The sequence below is a fragment of the Vitis vinifera genome, chromosome 18 (genome assembly GCF_030704535.1).
Source record: "Vitis vinifera cultivar Pinot Noir 40024 chromosome 18, ASM3070453v1".
Classification (NCBI taxonomy): domain Eukaryota; kingdom Viridiplantae; phylum Streptophyta; class Magnoliopsida; order Vitales; family Vitaceae; genus Vitis; species Vitis vinifera.
Window position 1 is genome coordinate 28,171,384 of NC_081822.1, and position 16,783 is coordinate 28,188,166.

The window sequence follows — 16,783 nt, forward strand, 5'->3', positions numbered from 1 at the left end:
TGTTATAAAAGAAGTCGATCAATAAAATGTGGTCCAAATTGTCATAGATAATGGGTCGGCATTCATGAAAGAAAGGAAGCTATTGATGAAGAAGTTTAACTTATATTGGACTTTGTGCACAACGCATTGTATTGACTTAATCTTTGAAGACATTATCAAAAGACCTAGTGTTATAGATGTGATATACAATGCTCGCAAGATAACCAACTTCATTTACAACCATGGTTGGTTACTTACACAAATGAGAAAGTATTCTGGTGGAGACATTGTTCGATTGAGAACTACTAGGTTTGCTACTAATTATATTGCTTTTGACAGTCTTCTTAAAAAAAATGGTTGATTTGAAAAGATTGTTTATGAGTGATGAATGGGCACAACACAAGCTTAGTCAAACAAAAGTTGGATGAGATTTGGAACAATTAATGTTTGACCATTCGTATTGGGATAAAGTGACAAATATGGTTTCATTATATGAGCCATTATACGTGGTGCTTTGGCTTATGGATTCTGAAGTTGTTCCCATAATGATGTTTATGTACAAGCTTATGCACGTGATGAAAGAGAACCTCATTCATCAAGGAGCTGGAGTTGGAGATTGGATCTTCAAAATAATAAAAGATTATTGGGAGAAAACACTGAGACATCCACTTCATGCAGTAGGTACTTAAATACTATCTATCTTTATAAGTTTTTACTTTTAATTTATTTAATTTTCTCCAACAAAATACTAAACCTACTTAATTTTATTGTAGCATACTTCTTGAATCCAAGATTTCAATATAGGCATGGAGTTGGTAGTGATTCGAAACTACTTCAAGCGGTCCATAATGTTTTTGCAAAATTAGACCCAACTATTGAATCACTTGGTCAATTTGGAAATGAGGTAAATAAAAAAAAAGTTATTTTACTCAATTTAATAAAACAATAATTTCATTCATCAATTTATTTGAACGTTTACTAACATATATGATATTAACAAATTAAATGTTGAATACATAGCTTGTGCTTTTTCGAGATGCAAAGAAAGGATTTAGTGATCAAGCAACGATTACAGCATGGTCGACCATGGTGCCCGATGAGTATTTATAGGAACAAAATTGATTATCATTATTGTAAATTCATCACATAAGTATTTATATAATTATGAAATTGGTTGCATCTGAATGGTGGTTCATGTATGAAATCAAACACCTACATTGAAGAAGTTGGCCCTCAAAGTTCTGTCACAAACTGCATCATCTTCTGTCTGTGAGAGAAATTAGAGCATGTTTGCTCTCATCCACACAAAGCAATGAAATCATTTGGCTTACCCTCGACTGGAATAATTAGTTTTTTGTTATAATAATATCAGGCTAAAGTTACGCGATATGGAGGCAGAAAATGATTGAGTTGTTGAAAAAGATTACCTTAATCTTTTTGACATTTCAACCAAGGTGGGTGAAGAAGAAGATAATCAGTTGTTTGAATGGGTTAGACCTATGCACTTGGATGATGAAGTTGGAAATCCTGATCTATGAATTGCTGCTTATGCTGGAGAATTTCGACTTAATGTTAAACGTGTGTTGTCTGAAGAAGTTCACTTTGAAAGTTTTAGCAAAGCTACTGAAGATTCATTTCAGGCGACATTGAATTCCCACTAAGAGGTTGACTCCATAAGTGCTTGCCAAAGTAGTAGACCTAATGCTACAAGTACTTCTGTTTCTGATTACGATGGTTCAAGAGGTGGAATTGATGATGAAGGTGATAATGCAGGAGGAGTAATTACATCAAATATCACAAATTATATCATACATATATCAAATTCTTCAACAAAACAACTTTAAAATGTCTATTATACTTCTAATTACGTTGTTATGAGGTTTTTCTTACATTTTCATGAGTTTTGAATCATTTTAGGCCTATCAAATTTTTTTCTCATAATATCCGTCGATATATCTCTGATATATTTGATATATTTGTAAAATTGAAATATTGATATATCTGTTATTGCTGATATTTTTATCATTGATTAATACTGAATAAACACAAGAAAATTATAATAATAATAATAATAATATGAAAAATAAACAATAGTTATTATAATCACTACAAGGAAAAAGGTATATGGTGACATTTATAATGAGTCACCATAAACATAAGGTATCACTATAACATAGCGTCACCTTCTTCACTGACACCATAGAGGGTACCAATTGGTGACGTATTTGGAAGTGACACCAAAGTAGATAAATGGTGACCCATTCAGAAGTGACACCATATATTTCTAGTGATGATAGGGTGTCACATTAAATACATCATCTTTGAGTTATGATGTCACATTAAATACATCACCTTTGAGTTATGGTATCACATCATTGTAAATTATTGTGGAATATATGATTGGTTTTAGTTGTTGATTTTTGTAATGCTTATGAATTAATAAGATTAACCTGTTTATATTTTGTCCATAAATATAACAATCATATTATATTTAACTCATTTTTCTGTAATGTTTCTGGAATAACTCATAATACATTGATCATCTAATAATATTTGTATATCAAATGTTCACAAAAGGATAGTACGTCCAACATATCAAACCCATCAAAACTAAAAAAGAAAAGTGAATACATACCAAAACATGATTTAGAAATGTTAAAGATCCCAAGATTCATGTATACCTCCATTTCATAAGCATAAAACCGGCTAACCATAAAATGACATAGAAGTCCCATCTAAAAATCTAAATTTCTCAGTTGCAATTAAAGTAACGTTTATGTCCTACAACGTATGACATAAGAGTTGCATTTAATAACCCAAAATCTTGTTGCCTTCTTCTTTCTTTTTATTCTCCATTTCACCATCCCAAGAGTGTATACCTGCATTTCAAAATTTAATGAGTTTTAGAGATTTTTATTAAAGAAAATAAACATGGATCTATGTTATCATAAATGAACAAATCTAAGAATTAATTTTTTTTTTCAAATAGAAACATTATTCAAAGAATAAGCATTACTATACAATACCTATGGAAAAATTCATGTAGTAGCTAAGGGACTCACCATGAATGGTGATCATGATGCATCAACATGATTCATGATTAGTTGTAGCCATGGAGGAAAATATCTGGATATATCGGCAATATATCGCCGATATATTGTGTATCGGGAGAGGTCGACACGATATTTCATGGAGAAAAATCGGAGAGGAGATATTTTCGTAAATATCGCCAAAATATCGGCGATATATCAGTTCGGGGAGATATATCGGAGATTTTTTCAAAAAATCGCCTCTGGTGGCAAAAAATCGGTGATATATCGGAGATATATCGCTGATTTTTTGGTGATATTTCCCCTCCTTCATGCAACGTGATCTGACGGCCCAGATCACGCCCGTGTTGATCCGACGGCCTAGATGTGATTCCAATGGTAATATGGCGATCCAACGGCCCGATTGCTCCCAGTTTTTTATCCAACGGCTAAAATTGATTTTCAACAGTAAATTAATGTTCCAACGGCTATTTTGGCCCAAATTTATTCTATAAATAACCCAAATTTCATCTATTTCATCCATTTTTGTTTTCATTCTTCATTTGCTCTCTCATTTCTCCAATTTTTATTAAGGTTGCTCAATTATTTAATTATTTTAAGGTATATTTGTTTTAAATTATAATTAATTTTGTTTGCAATTGTAATTAATTCATGTATTTTCAATTAATTAGTATGTTTGCAATATGGATGATTTAATGCTATTTTTACATTCAATTGTAATTAATTTTTATATTTTTATTGAATTAACTTAGGTTAATTTGATTATTTAATTATAAATTGATATGTTTATTTTAGATGATTATTTGTGATTTATTTTCACATTTAGAATTAAATTAAACTAGTTAACTTAGCTAAATTATTTAATTAATTTAATTAACATGCTAAATTATTTAATTAATTTAATTAACATGAAATAGTATATTTTGAATATGAAATATGTTTATTTAATGAATTTAATGTGTACAAATTATTGATATTTAATGAAATGGAATATTTTATGTGACTTTATAATGAGAACAATTACAAAATTAAAATTTCTTATAGATCGACATGATGTAATTACATCTAATATCGCAAATTATATCATATATATATATATATATATATATATATATATATATATATATATATATATATATATATATATATATATATATCAATTTTTTCAATAAAACAACTTTAAAATGTCAATTATACTTCTAATTATATTATTATGAGGTTTTTCTTGCATTTCCATGAGTTTTTAACAATTTTAAGTCTACCAATATTTTTTTCTAGAATATCTGCCAATATATCTCCGATATATCCGTAAAATCGAAGTACCGATATATCCGTGATTACCGATATTTTCTTCCATGGTTGTAGCACAAAAGTAGCCCATTCTCCTCTAATTTCATCGAATTCTACTTGAGAATATGTTTTTTTTATTACCAAACTAAAATCAAATAAGAAAATAACATTAAAATGCATAACATTTGGAAGCCTAAAACTATGTACAATTCATTAAATAAGTAATACCTTTGAAGCAATAATTGTAGGATAAAAAATTATCTCTTTAATGAATCTCATAACAAAGTAGCCACATTCGAACCCTCCTTCTTGTCTTGGACACTAATCGATCAATTATAAAATAACATTAGTACTCACATATATAAATGGTGCAAATGCATAAGCTAATGTGTAAAGAAAAATTTTTGGATGTCACCTGCACTAGTTGCTAAGATGGCTCCCTCTTAGATGTTTTCTTTGCAGATATTCGAAGATCCCTATGTAAATAAGTTCAATGGGTACATTTTTAAAATAGGTGAATGTTATATGTTTTAATATATATAAATAAATAAAAAATGTGTTTGAGGTGAATGTATTTTTTTTATTATTTAAAAATAATACTATAAAAAATAATAGGAAGAACTTACATGTTTACGATATCCTTTAAGTCCTCACATGGTTTGTGATGCATAGGGTCAAGATAGTGGACTATCATTTTCCTTGGCTCAAGCACTACCTAAATATAAACCCTTTAAGTCCTCATATCTATTTCTAATAACAAAATATAAAAACTTTCCAAAACTCAACTACTTAAATATAAAAACAAAATCAAATAAAATATCTAGCTAATTGGATTTTAGAAACTAAATAAACTATAAATAAACTAAATATAAAAACTAAATAAAATATCTATGCTCATAAATTAATTGAAGAGGATAGAAAGACACAGAGAGAACATAGCTATGGTTATGATTTCCATCTTATCATTTCCTGTCAATACCACACATGCCCATTTTAAGGTTGGATACTACTTTTGTTGCTGGACTTAGAAAGGGAACTTCAAAATTGAAAACATAAATAAACCCTTATGTAAAAAAAAAAAAAACATTAAAATATAATTGAGCATTAAAATATTTACTCTCTTTCATCACTTTCATTTGAATATTAATAATCTCTTATTGAGATAGATACTTACAATTTAACAAAATAGAAATTCCTAATAATAAAAAATATAAAATTTTTATTTCTATTAACAAAATATAAAAACTTTCCAAAACTCAACTACTTAAATATAAAAATAAAATCAAATAAAATATCTAGCTAATTGGATTTTAGAAACTAAATAAACTATAAATAAACTAAATATAAAAACTAAATAAAATATCTATGCCCATGAATTAATTGAAGATGATAGAAAGACACAGAGAGAACATGGCTATGGTTATGATTTCCATCTTATCATCTCCCGTCAATACCACACATGCCCATTTTAAGGTTCGACACTACTTTTGTTGTTGGACTTGGAAAGGGAACTTCAAAATTGAAAACATAAATAAACCCTTATATAAAAAAAAAATAACATTAAAATATAATTGAGCATTAAAATATTTACTCTCTTTCATCGCTTTCATTTGAATATTAATAATCTCTTATTGAGATAGATACTTACAATTTAACAAAATAGAAATTCATAATAATAAAAAATATAAAAATTTCTCTTTCTATTAACAAAATATAAAAACTTTCCAAAACTCAAATACTTAAATATAAAAACAAAATCAAATGAAATATCTAACTAATTGGATTTTAGAAACTAAATAAACTATAAATAAACTAAATATAAAAACTAAATAAAATATCTATGCCCATGAATTAATTGAAGAGGATAGAAAGACACAGAGAGAACATGGCTATGGTTATGATTTCCATCTTATCATCTCCCGTCAATACCACACATGCCTTCCCGGATTGGTCCTTTTGGGGTTGGATACTCTCAACGAAATTCTATATCTCATTCCCACTAAGATACAAACAGAAAAATCATTCTTTTTTTTTTTCCTCTCTTGTTTTTTAAAAAGGATGAAGATTATGTGATAGTATATCTTAAAAAAATTCTGTACCTGTCATTCTCACACAAATACATATTAAAAATCATTCATTTTTTCCTATTTTTCACTTTTTTTTAAGGACTTGATCATGTGTTTGGTTTAGATTAAAAAAATCAATTAATCTATAGTTTTTTCTTCCATGCTTGAAGATTAAACCTAAATTTTTCTTCCCTACAACTCAAGAAAACACAATTCACAAAAACCATAATACAAAGATGTTGAAACAATTAATAAAATGACATTAATAAAAGAAAAAAAATGATAGATCCAAGAGATTTTGGGTTACCTGGGAGTCCACAAAGTGAAGAATGTCGGTTTTGAGCGTGTTGACTATGGATGGGTGAGAGAAAAGGTTGAAGAAGATCATGATTTTATATATAGGATTTATATATTGAGATTTTTTGGATTGTGGGTGAGATATGGAAACAATGGGATTTTTATATAGTATCCATCATTATTAATTCTAAAAGTGGGCTCATTAAGTTATAATACTTAAAAAAATTTATTTTATATGATGTCACTTCCCAAAAAATGACACTATAAATATAAAATTAATATCATCTAACTACCTCAATTGAAGATTTTTTATATAATGTGTCACCTTTATTAATTATAAACCCTATGGTGTCATTATTTTAAAAGTGACACCGTAAATAATGACACCATAAAGTATTTTTGTAGTAATGAATAATAATAATAATAATAATAATAATAATAATAATAATAATAATAATAGTATTCAATGTCATGTTAAAAAAATTTTAGAAAAAAAAAAAAATATATATATATATATATATATAATAGAGAGGCAAAAAAAATAAAAAAAAAATAGACGACGGCATGGGACCTACATTAAAAACCAACCAATAGTCAATCTAATGTTAAAAAATTTCTAGAAAAAAAAATATATACATGAAAAAGAGAGTAAAAAATAAAAATAAAAAATAAAAAAATGGAAGAAGGCATGGGGCCACGGTAAAAAACTACAACACGCACACGTCTGGGTTTTGTTCATACAGCAATTTTACATTTTTTCTGACTTTTACGGCCATTATCACAACCTACTAAGCCTTTAAGATGATTGGCCCAAAGCGAAAGTGCGCACTGTTCTTCTTTGAACGTACGCAATTATTGCGGTCACCCACCCTCCAGAAAAAGGTTTATTCTTGTCCGTTGGATTCCGTGAATGCTCAGACATCGTCTTTCCGCTTTAGCTGTGTGTTCCAGAGTTGCAGAAAACTTCTTTTCCTTTACCAGTCTTGGACATAAGGCTTTGAAAAACCCAAACAAATGTAATCTGCAGAGAAGCTAGTCTTGGGGGAATCATCTTCAATGGCCTCTTCAATGATCAACCAAAAAGATTCTGCTTCTCACTGGAATTATGACGTGTTCCTGAGTTTCAGAGGTGAAGACACCCGCAGGAGTTTTACCGATCATCTCTATGCTGCTTTGGTTGAGAAAGGGGTTCGCACTTTTAGAGATGACGAAGAACTTGAGAGAGGAAAAGAGATTGCACCAGAGCTTTTGAAAGCTATCGAAGAATCAAGAATTTCCGTGGTGGTTTTCTCCAAGAATTATGCTCGTTCGGGGTGGTGTATGGATGAGCTAGTGAAGATCATTGAGTGCATGAAAGCGAAGGGACAGACAGTTCTTCCAGTTTTCTATGATGTGGATCCGACCCATGTCCGGAAGCAGACTGGGAGTTTCATGGAAGCATTTGCTAGTCATGGAGAAGACACAGAGGTGATAGAGAGGGCTAAAAGGTGGAGAGCTGCCTTGACTCAAGCAGCCAATTTATCTGGATGGCACCTGCAGAATGGGTAACTATAATTGACACTCTTGCCAATAAAATTTTGTTCTTGCTTGTACCTTCTTCTAGAGAAAATATAGATGAGAAAAATGTTTTTGTTTTTTAAAAAGTAACACTATCAATAGCAGGATGTTCTGTTTTGTTTGGGTTAACAAGATATCATCTACTATTCTACACTTGTTCTAGATAAAATAGAACAAAAAAGTTGTATAACATGTCATTAGTACTCTACTGAAGATATGACACCATAAAGCAATTGAATGATACTATTCTTCAGGTTGTTTTTTGGTGGGTTTCTAAGGTAGGAGGCTACTTTATAGGATCTATAAAATCCTTCAAATAATAACAATTTTCTAAAATTGGGGCTATCTAATATAAGAAACTATAGGGATCTGTTTTAAGTCCCTAGTGGCTGATACAGTTAACTAAGAAAGTAGAGTAATAAAATCTTGAAAAATGAAAACCATAGGGAAAAGGAAAATCTTCCATGGGTTGTAACTGACATGGACATTTTGTCCCACATCAATTCCCTCTGCTGTATTAACGAGTGCAAGTATGTACTTCGGTGGCCACTCTTAAAAAAAAGTCAGTTTTGATGAACATCACATTATTAATTGGAAATGCCTCCTGATTGCTCAGTTTTGATATCTGTTACTTTTTGTAGCTTATTTTAACCTAAGGTTACATGTATTGTCATGATTTGTGGCTGGCAGGTACGAGTCGAAGCTTATTAAGAAAATTATTGAAGAGATTTTGAGTAAATTGAGTCGAAAATTGTTATATGTTGACAAACATCTAGTTGGAGTGTCTTCTCGTTTGAAAGAAATACTTCTACGAGTAAGTATTGAATCAAATGATGTTCGTATGGTTGGGATCTGTGGAATAGGTGGAGTGGGTAAGACAACTATAGCCAAAGTTGTTTATAATCTAATCTCTAGTCAATTTGAGGGCATTAGCTTCCTTGCAAATATTAGAGAAGTCTCCAAAAACTGTGGTTTGCTTCCATTACAGAAACAACTTCTAGGTGATATTTTGATGGGATGGAGTCAAAGGATAAGCAATCTCGATGAAGGAATCAATGTGCTAATGGACAGACTTCACTCTAAAAAGGTTCTTATTATTCTTGATGACGTGGATGATTTGAATCAATTAGAATCCTTAGCTGGAAATGTTGATTGGTTTGGTATTGGAAGTAGAATTGTTATAACAACTAGAGATAAACATCTACTAAATGTGCATGGAGTGAGTGAAATATATGAGGCTAAGGAATTAGAACCAGAGGAAGCTCTTCAACTTTTCAGTCAATATGCTTTCAAAAGAAAAAGTCCAGATAAAGATTATATGAACCTCTCTGACAATGTAGTACATTATGCTAAAGGCCTTCCACTGGCTCTTAAAGTTTTGGGTTCTTTCCTATTTAGTAAGACAATACTTGAGTGGGAAAGTGAATTACATAAGCTAAAAAAGGAGCTTAATACAAAGGTTCAAGATGTTCTTAGAATAAGTTTTGATGGATTAGATTTTACACAGAAGGAGATATTTCTTGATCTTGCGTGCTTTTTTAAAGGACAGGAGTATGATTTTGTTATAAAAATACTAGATGGTTGCGGATTTCATGCAAAGAGTGGCATAAGAGTTCTCAGTGACAGGTGCCTCATAGACTTGTTAGATAACAGGTTATGGATGCATGATTTGATACAACAAATGGGTTGGGAAATTGTACGCCAAGAATGTCCTAAAGATCCTGGAAAATGGAGCAGACTATGGGATTATGAGCATATCTACAGTGTATTGAAGAAAAATACGGTAAGTGTCAAATGCATAAACTTTACTTTTCATACCCAACATTTGCACAAAGATGTAAGCTTCAATAAAATCATTTTCATTCAAGAAGGTAAGTACAATTTAATTAATTGAGTTAGTATTCATAAATTTTCTTCCTCACTTATTCGTCATTCTTGTTTCTCAGGGAACAGAAACCATTGAAGGCATATTCCTTGATATGTATAGATCAAAGGAGATACAATTTACTACAGAAGCCTTTGCTAAGATGAATAGACTCAGATTACTTAAAGTTTTTAATTTTTCGGGCATTGGAAAAGAAGGCTATAAAGAGCCCCTTTCTGTATCTTTTGAATTTCCTTCTTATGAGTTAAGATATCTCTATTGGCATGGATACCCTTTTGGGTCTCTGCCATCCAAATTTCATTCAGAGAACCTCATTGAGCTGAACATGTGTTATAGCTATATGAGAGAACTTTGGAAGGGAAATGAGGTATCATTATTCTTTATTTATGTTTGTTTCTCGACCTAAATTTTCACCATATAGTTATTTGATAAAATTTTCTTTTGTTACAGGTTCTTGATAATTTAAATACTATCGAACTCAGTAACTCTCAACATCTCATCCATTTGCCAAACTTCTCAAGCATGCCAAATCTAGAGAGACTAGTTCTTGAAGGTTGTACAAGTTTTCTTGAGGTTGACCCATCTATTGAAGTTCTAAACAAGCTTATTTTCTTGAATCTGAAAAACTGCAAAAAACTAAGGAGTTTTCCAAGAAGTATTAAGTTGGAATGCCTTAAATATCTGTCTCTTTCTGGGTGTTCAGATCTCAAGAATTTTCCAGAAATTCAAGGCAATATGCAACATTTGTCTGAGCTTTATTTAGATGGGACAGCAATTAGTGAATTACCTTTCTCCATTGGGTATCTCACAGGACTCATTCTGTTAGATTTGGAAAATTGCAAAAGGCTTAAGTCTCTTCCAAGTAGCATTTGTAAGTTGAAATCCCTTGAGACTCTCATTCTCTCTGCTTGCTCAAAACTAGAGAGTTTTCCTGAAATCATGGAGAACATGGAACATTTAAAAAAGCTTCTTTTGGATGGAACTGCCTTAAAACAGCTGCACCCATCAATTGAACATCTAAATGGCCTTGTTTCTCTGAACCTGAGAGATTGCAAAAACCTTGCAACTCTTCCTTGCAGCATTGGTAACTTGAAATCTCTTGAGACACTTATTGTTTCTGGTTGTTCAAAGCTCCAACAATTGCCAGAGAACCTGGGTAGTTTGCAATGTTTAGTGAAGCTTCAGGCAGATGGAACACTCGTAAGGCAACCACCTTCCTCAATTGTTCTTTTAAGAAATCTTGAAATATTGTCGTTTGGGGGATGTAAAGGACTTGCATCTAACTCATGGAGTTCACTCTTCTCATTCTGGTTGTTGCCAAGAAAAAGTTCAGACACCATTGGTTTGCAATTGCCTTCTTTGTCGGGTTTGTGCTCCTTAAGAGAACTAGATATAAGTGACTGCAATCTAATGGAGGGAGCAGTGCCCTTTGATATCTGCAACTTATCCTCATTGGAAACATTAAATCTAAGCAGAAACAACTTTTTCAGCTTACCTGCAGGCATTAGTAAGCTTTCAAAACTAAGATTCCTCTCCTTGAACCACTGCAAGAGTCTCTTACAAATTCCCGAGCTCCCATCAAGTATAATAGAAGTAAATGCACAATATTGTTCATCCCTTAACACTATATTAACCCCATCTAGTGTCTGCAATAACCAGCCTGTTTGCCGTTGGCTAGTATTTACACTCCCAAATTGTTTCAATCTGGATGCTGAAAACCCATGCAGTAATGATATGGCAATTATATCACCCAGAATGCAGATTGTCACAAATATGCTACAGAAACTTCAGGTCTCTCTCTCTCTCTCTCTCTCCCTCTCTCTCTCTGTGGATATGTGCATGTTCGAAATGATGTAACATTTTATGCTTTTCATTTTACAGAATTTTCTTCCAGATTTTGGGTTTAGCATTTTTCTTCCTGGAAGTGAAATTCCAGACTGGATCTCGAATCAGAATCTCGGATCTGAAGTGACAATAGAGCTGCCTCCTCATTGGTTTGAAAGTAACTTCTTAGGATTTGCTGTATGCTGTGTTTTTGCATTTGAGGACATAGCCCCCAATGGATGCAGTTCCCAACTTCTGTGTCAATTGCAATCTGATGAATCTCATTTTAGAGGCATTGGTCATATTTTGCATTCAATCGATTGTGAAGGCAATAGTGAAGACAGACTCAAGTCACATCACATGTGGCTAGCATACAAGCCCCGTGGACGACTTCGGATCTCCTATGGTGATTGCCCCAATAGATGGAGGCATGCTAAGGCTTCATTTGGCTTCATTAGCTGTTGTCCAAGCAACATGGTGAGAAAGTGTGGGATCCATCTTATATACGCTCAAGATCATGAAGAGAGAAACTCAACCATGATCCACCACAGCTCTTCTGGGAATTTCAGTGACCTCAAATCAGCAGATTCCAGTGTGGGTGCAAGTGGAAGTGGCCTCTGTTGCTCTGTGGTCCATTCAAGTAATTGGTGGGGATACTAGACAAAAGGCATAGCAAATAACTCAGATCAGGTTAGTTTAATGTGGTCATTTGAGTGCTACTAGTTAATATTCTTAGTCACTTGGGAGTGCCTTATTTCTAATTTGTTTAAGAATGTAATTGTTTTCTTTTTTAATTATTCGTCCCATTTGAGAAAGACACTTTAAGCCCTTGTTTTTATGAAGCATACATCTCTTTATTTTAGTCACATATATTTTGTTTCCTGTTGTTGACAAGGTTTCTAGCTTGTCTCTATTAGTGTGTTCAGCCTGAAATGTAGATTATACCTGTGCCCCCCAAAATTTGCTTATGGTTCTTCAGCCAAAAGTAACCTGAAATATTTTATCATAAAAAAAATGTGTTTTAATTATTAAATTATTTCATAGCTGTATTTTTTGTCATTGTTTTTCTACTCTGTTTTGTTGCAGATGTGATGATTATCAGGGTCTAATTATTTGGCACTTCCACTGAAGGAAATACTAGATAAGAGTAATTTTGCAGTGCTTCTAACAATTTATTTCTAGGTAAGAAGGTGCTAATGATTATGCAGCTGACATTTAAATGACAAAGGTCATTAGAGGGATTTAGTTAACTAGTCCATCTGTTCATTGCTTTTGGGGTTCATCCAGAACCAAAGGATGGATCTCTTGGAGTGTAAGAGATTGATTTCTTTCCTAACGCCCAGTCGACTAACCCGTGTCTTTTTCCTTGTGTTTTTCCGAGGGGAAACATGGTGAAAGGAAGAATACCAGAATATACAATAGAAGAAGAAGATGTCAAAATGTATTTGCTTGACTTTCTTTTGATGCTTCAATGCAGTTTATTATGGGTGCTCGACGCATGGAGGAGTTGATCTGCTTTTTGCGCTTAGGGCCTTTTGGTTTTGTGAAGGCCGGGGCTATTAATTGTAGTGGACCACTGGCTCATTAGATTTTTTAACCAGTGGGAAAGAAGCTCAAATCGGTAAGACTGTTATGCAGTTTCAATTCACATGATCTCTGATTTTTGAATGATATGTGCTCAAATCATGTGATTTTCAATGATAAAACATGTCATTTTGGTATAAAAGAGAGCACAAATCAGTTCTTTTAGCTTGTGTTATTGCTAAAGTCTTATTGTAGTTACTAACGTGAATTTTGAGTGTCTCGTGTAGCAAAATAAGGTTTGAAAAACGCATTTTGGAGGATTGGATAAGTGAAGAAAGGATCAAGATAGATGAAGAAAACATTGAAGAAAGAATTAGGGGGCAAGAACAAAGGTTACATTGGAATGGAAGATGTGGTGCCAGATGCATTTCGATATAAGCAAAGAAGTATCAAATCATAATGGTCACTGAGGAATTGAAGCACATGAAATCAACAAAAGGGGTCATTTTGATACATTAGTTGTGGTATTGAAATATGATTCAGTATTAGAGATTTTTCATTTTTGTTGAACCTATTGTCGAGATATGTTGTAATTCATAGTGATGTGTCGAAAAGCATTTTGATACTGAACTTTCAGTTTTGACATATTATTGTAAAAACTTCAATTCTAGCTTTGTTTTGTGATGTTTACTTTGTGGTTATTTTAGTTAGGTTTTACCATTGATGTTTGGATGGGTAGATGAGGTAACATTATAGGACTTTGTCATGTGGACAGGGTATTAGTATAAATAGGTGATTGTTAGTTGTAGTAGACATCCTAGATTATTTGATCTTTTGGATATGTATTCACCACTTTGATCCGATTGAAGTGTCCTTAGGTGTTTACTTAACTACTTTTCTAATTCAACTTTAAATTACTTGAATTTATCCAAGGGATTGGATTTCCTATTAATAAGGTAAACATAACCCTACCTAGAACATTCATTATTAAAAATGATGAAATACTCATACTCTCCATATGCATAGACGCTAAAATGCTCTTTGGCTTTAAGTCGTTTAGTAATGAAGAGCCTCTTGGTCATTTTACCTTCTATATAAGATTCGTAAATTGGAAGATTTTTTGGAATCAAAGTGTCAAATGATTTAGACTTAACCGGTCTTTTGATCATATTTAGTGCTAGGTAATTTTCTCTTTATTGAAATCTAATTATTCTCAACATAGTAAAATAAAAGGAGCAATGCGATAAAGATTATCAATTAATAACAAATAAATGAATTATTCTTTCTAATAGTATCATCTTTATTGAAATAAACTAAATAATTTGATTTATTTAAACTAGAAACTGAAATAAGACTTTTTCTACCTTCAAGTATATAAAGGCAAATTCTTGAGTTTTAGATGACATTTATTATCTAATACTAGGATAACATCTCCTATAGCCTCCACTGCTATCCTTTCATTAGAAGTTAAGAGTCAAGTACATGTCCCCATCATTCAACCTTCTCCTTAATTGAAACCTTGTAAAGACTTACAAATATGATTAGTGACCCCTATAATCTATTCACCAAGAGTTGGTGAAATCAATCACTAAACAAGATTCAACTATAAGATTCATTAGGAAGGTCCATATTCTTTTTCTTTTTTTTTTCTTTTGAGATTTTATTTTATTTTTTGATCTTCAAAATAGATTTTAGGTATGGCTTTTTAGGAATAATTTCCTTATTTTCCATGTACCTTAACTATATATATATATATATGTACCTGCACACACTCACCTTTCAAAACAATCTTCATAATTCATTTTTCCCACATGGTATCAAAGCTCAAGGATCTTCATGGTAGAGTTTTGCAATTGTTCAACACTTACTATTGATTACAAAGAACCAATTTTTATTTTTTTATTTTTCATACTTAAATCCTTATAATCTATCACACAATGGGAGAAATCTCTGAATTGATGAGCTAAGCAATCATCCCTTAAACTACGAACCCTCAACAATCACACTAAAGTGAGTAACAGAATCTTCAAGTTGTTTTCCAATTGAATATTAGAAACTATCTTCTATTATCTCAATTGGTCTGAACCTTCTTCACTGGTAAAGGAAAACTGAGTTATCTTATCATACCAACAACTAGCCACGAAGATCCCAAATTTAATATTTAGGATAAAGAAGACTCCATGATCATGTCATGGCTTTGGAATTTTTTGGGACTAGTGATTAGTGGTACCTGTATGTTTCCACCGATGACTAGAGAAATTTGGGAAGCTATGAGACAAACATACTCTAAGATTAGAGATGGTACTCAAATGTAAGAAATCAAGATGAAAATAACGTCAACCAAATAAGGACCCATGTCTGTGATAAAATATTACAACACTGAGGGATTGTGGCTCGATCTAGATCATTATCCAAACCTCAAAATGAAGTGCAATGAAGACAATACCATGATGTAGAAATTTGTGGAAAAAGAGAGAATCCTTAAGTTCTTGGTTGGTCTGAATGTTAAATATGATCAGGTTTGGGTTCAAGGCCTTAAAAAGGAATTCTTGCCACTACTAAGTGAAGTTTCCTCCAGAATCAGAGCTGAGGAAGGTCGTCAAACAATGATGCTCGATAATCACTCTATTGAAGGATCAACACTTGTCATTTCTTCACCGAACAATAACAACATCAGGCTTATTGCAGAATCTGGAAAAGCTGAAAAACCTAGACCATCAACCAAAAAAGATGGTTTATGGTGTAACCATTGTAAGAAGCTGCCATACATGAAGGAGAATTGTTGGAAGCTTCATGGAAAGAATCAATCATTTGGTCTTTTACGAGAAAAATATGTTAGACAACTATTAAACTAAAGGATCTAACAAAGAGGAGATTGAATGATTCAAAAATCTCTTCTCGTCCCTAGAAAATTTGAGTAGTACTTCATGCTTATTGGCACGCTCAGGTAAGTACACTAATTTTTTTGCTCTAGGTGCTTCAAAGGATCGTCTCTCAAGCCCTTGGGTAATTGATTCAAAGAACAGCAGACCATATGGCAAACACTTCACACAAATTTTCCACATACATTCCTTGTCCTGGTAATACAAAGTTTAAGTGGCTACTAGCACTCTCGCTATAGTGGCTGGTCAGGCCACAATAAAGCCGTAACCATCTTTATTGTTAAAGTCTATTTTATATGTGCCAAAGTTATCAAATAATCTCTTTTCGGTTCATCATATCACAAAAGATTTAAAATGCAATGTGAAATTTTTTTTCCTTCTCACTATGTGTTTTAAGACAGTTACGGGAAAGACAATTAGGCATGCATG

The 16,783-nt window shown here is 32.1% G+C and overlaps 1 protein-coding gene across 4 annotated transcripts; it reads left to right on the plus strand.

Moving 5' to 3' along the window:
- Positions 1 to 7,501: 7,501 nt before the first annotated feature.
- Positions 7,502 to 14,146, plus strand: LOC100264833 (disease resistance protein RPV1). Of its 4 annotated transcripts, XR_002028931.2 has the most exons (8): positions 7,503 to 8,226; positions 8,930 to 10,022; positions 10,186 to 10,491; positions 10,575 to 11,915; positions 12,006 to 12,638; positions 13,035 to 13,130; positions 13,426 to 13,569; positions 13,760 to 14,146. XR_002028931.2 is itself a non-coding variant. In XM_059734704.1 (6 exons), the coding sequence occupies exons 1-5, from the start codon at positions 7,739 to 7,741 to the stop codon at positions 12,606 to 12,608; spliced, it is 3,831 nt and encodes a 1,276-aa protein (XP_059590687.1). In that variant the 5' UTR covers positions 7,502 to 7,738; the 3' UTR covers positions 12,609 to 12,638; positions 13,426 to 14,146. The 4 variants fall into 4 exon arrangements, 1 of the variants encoding a protein (XP_059590687.1); XR_002028932.2 differs by lacking the exon at positions 13,035 to 13,130 and having other exon boundaries at positions 7,502 to 8,226; XR_009464974.1 differs by having other exon boundaries at positions 13,035 to 13,569.
- Positions 14,147 to 16,783: the final 2,637 nt, after the last annotated feature.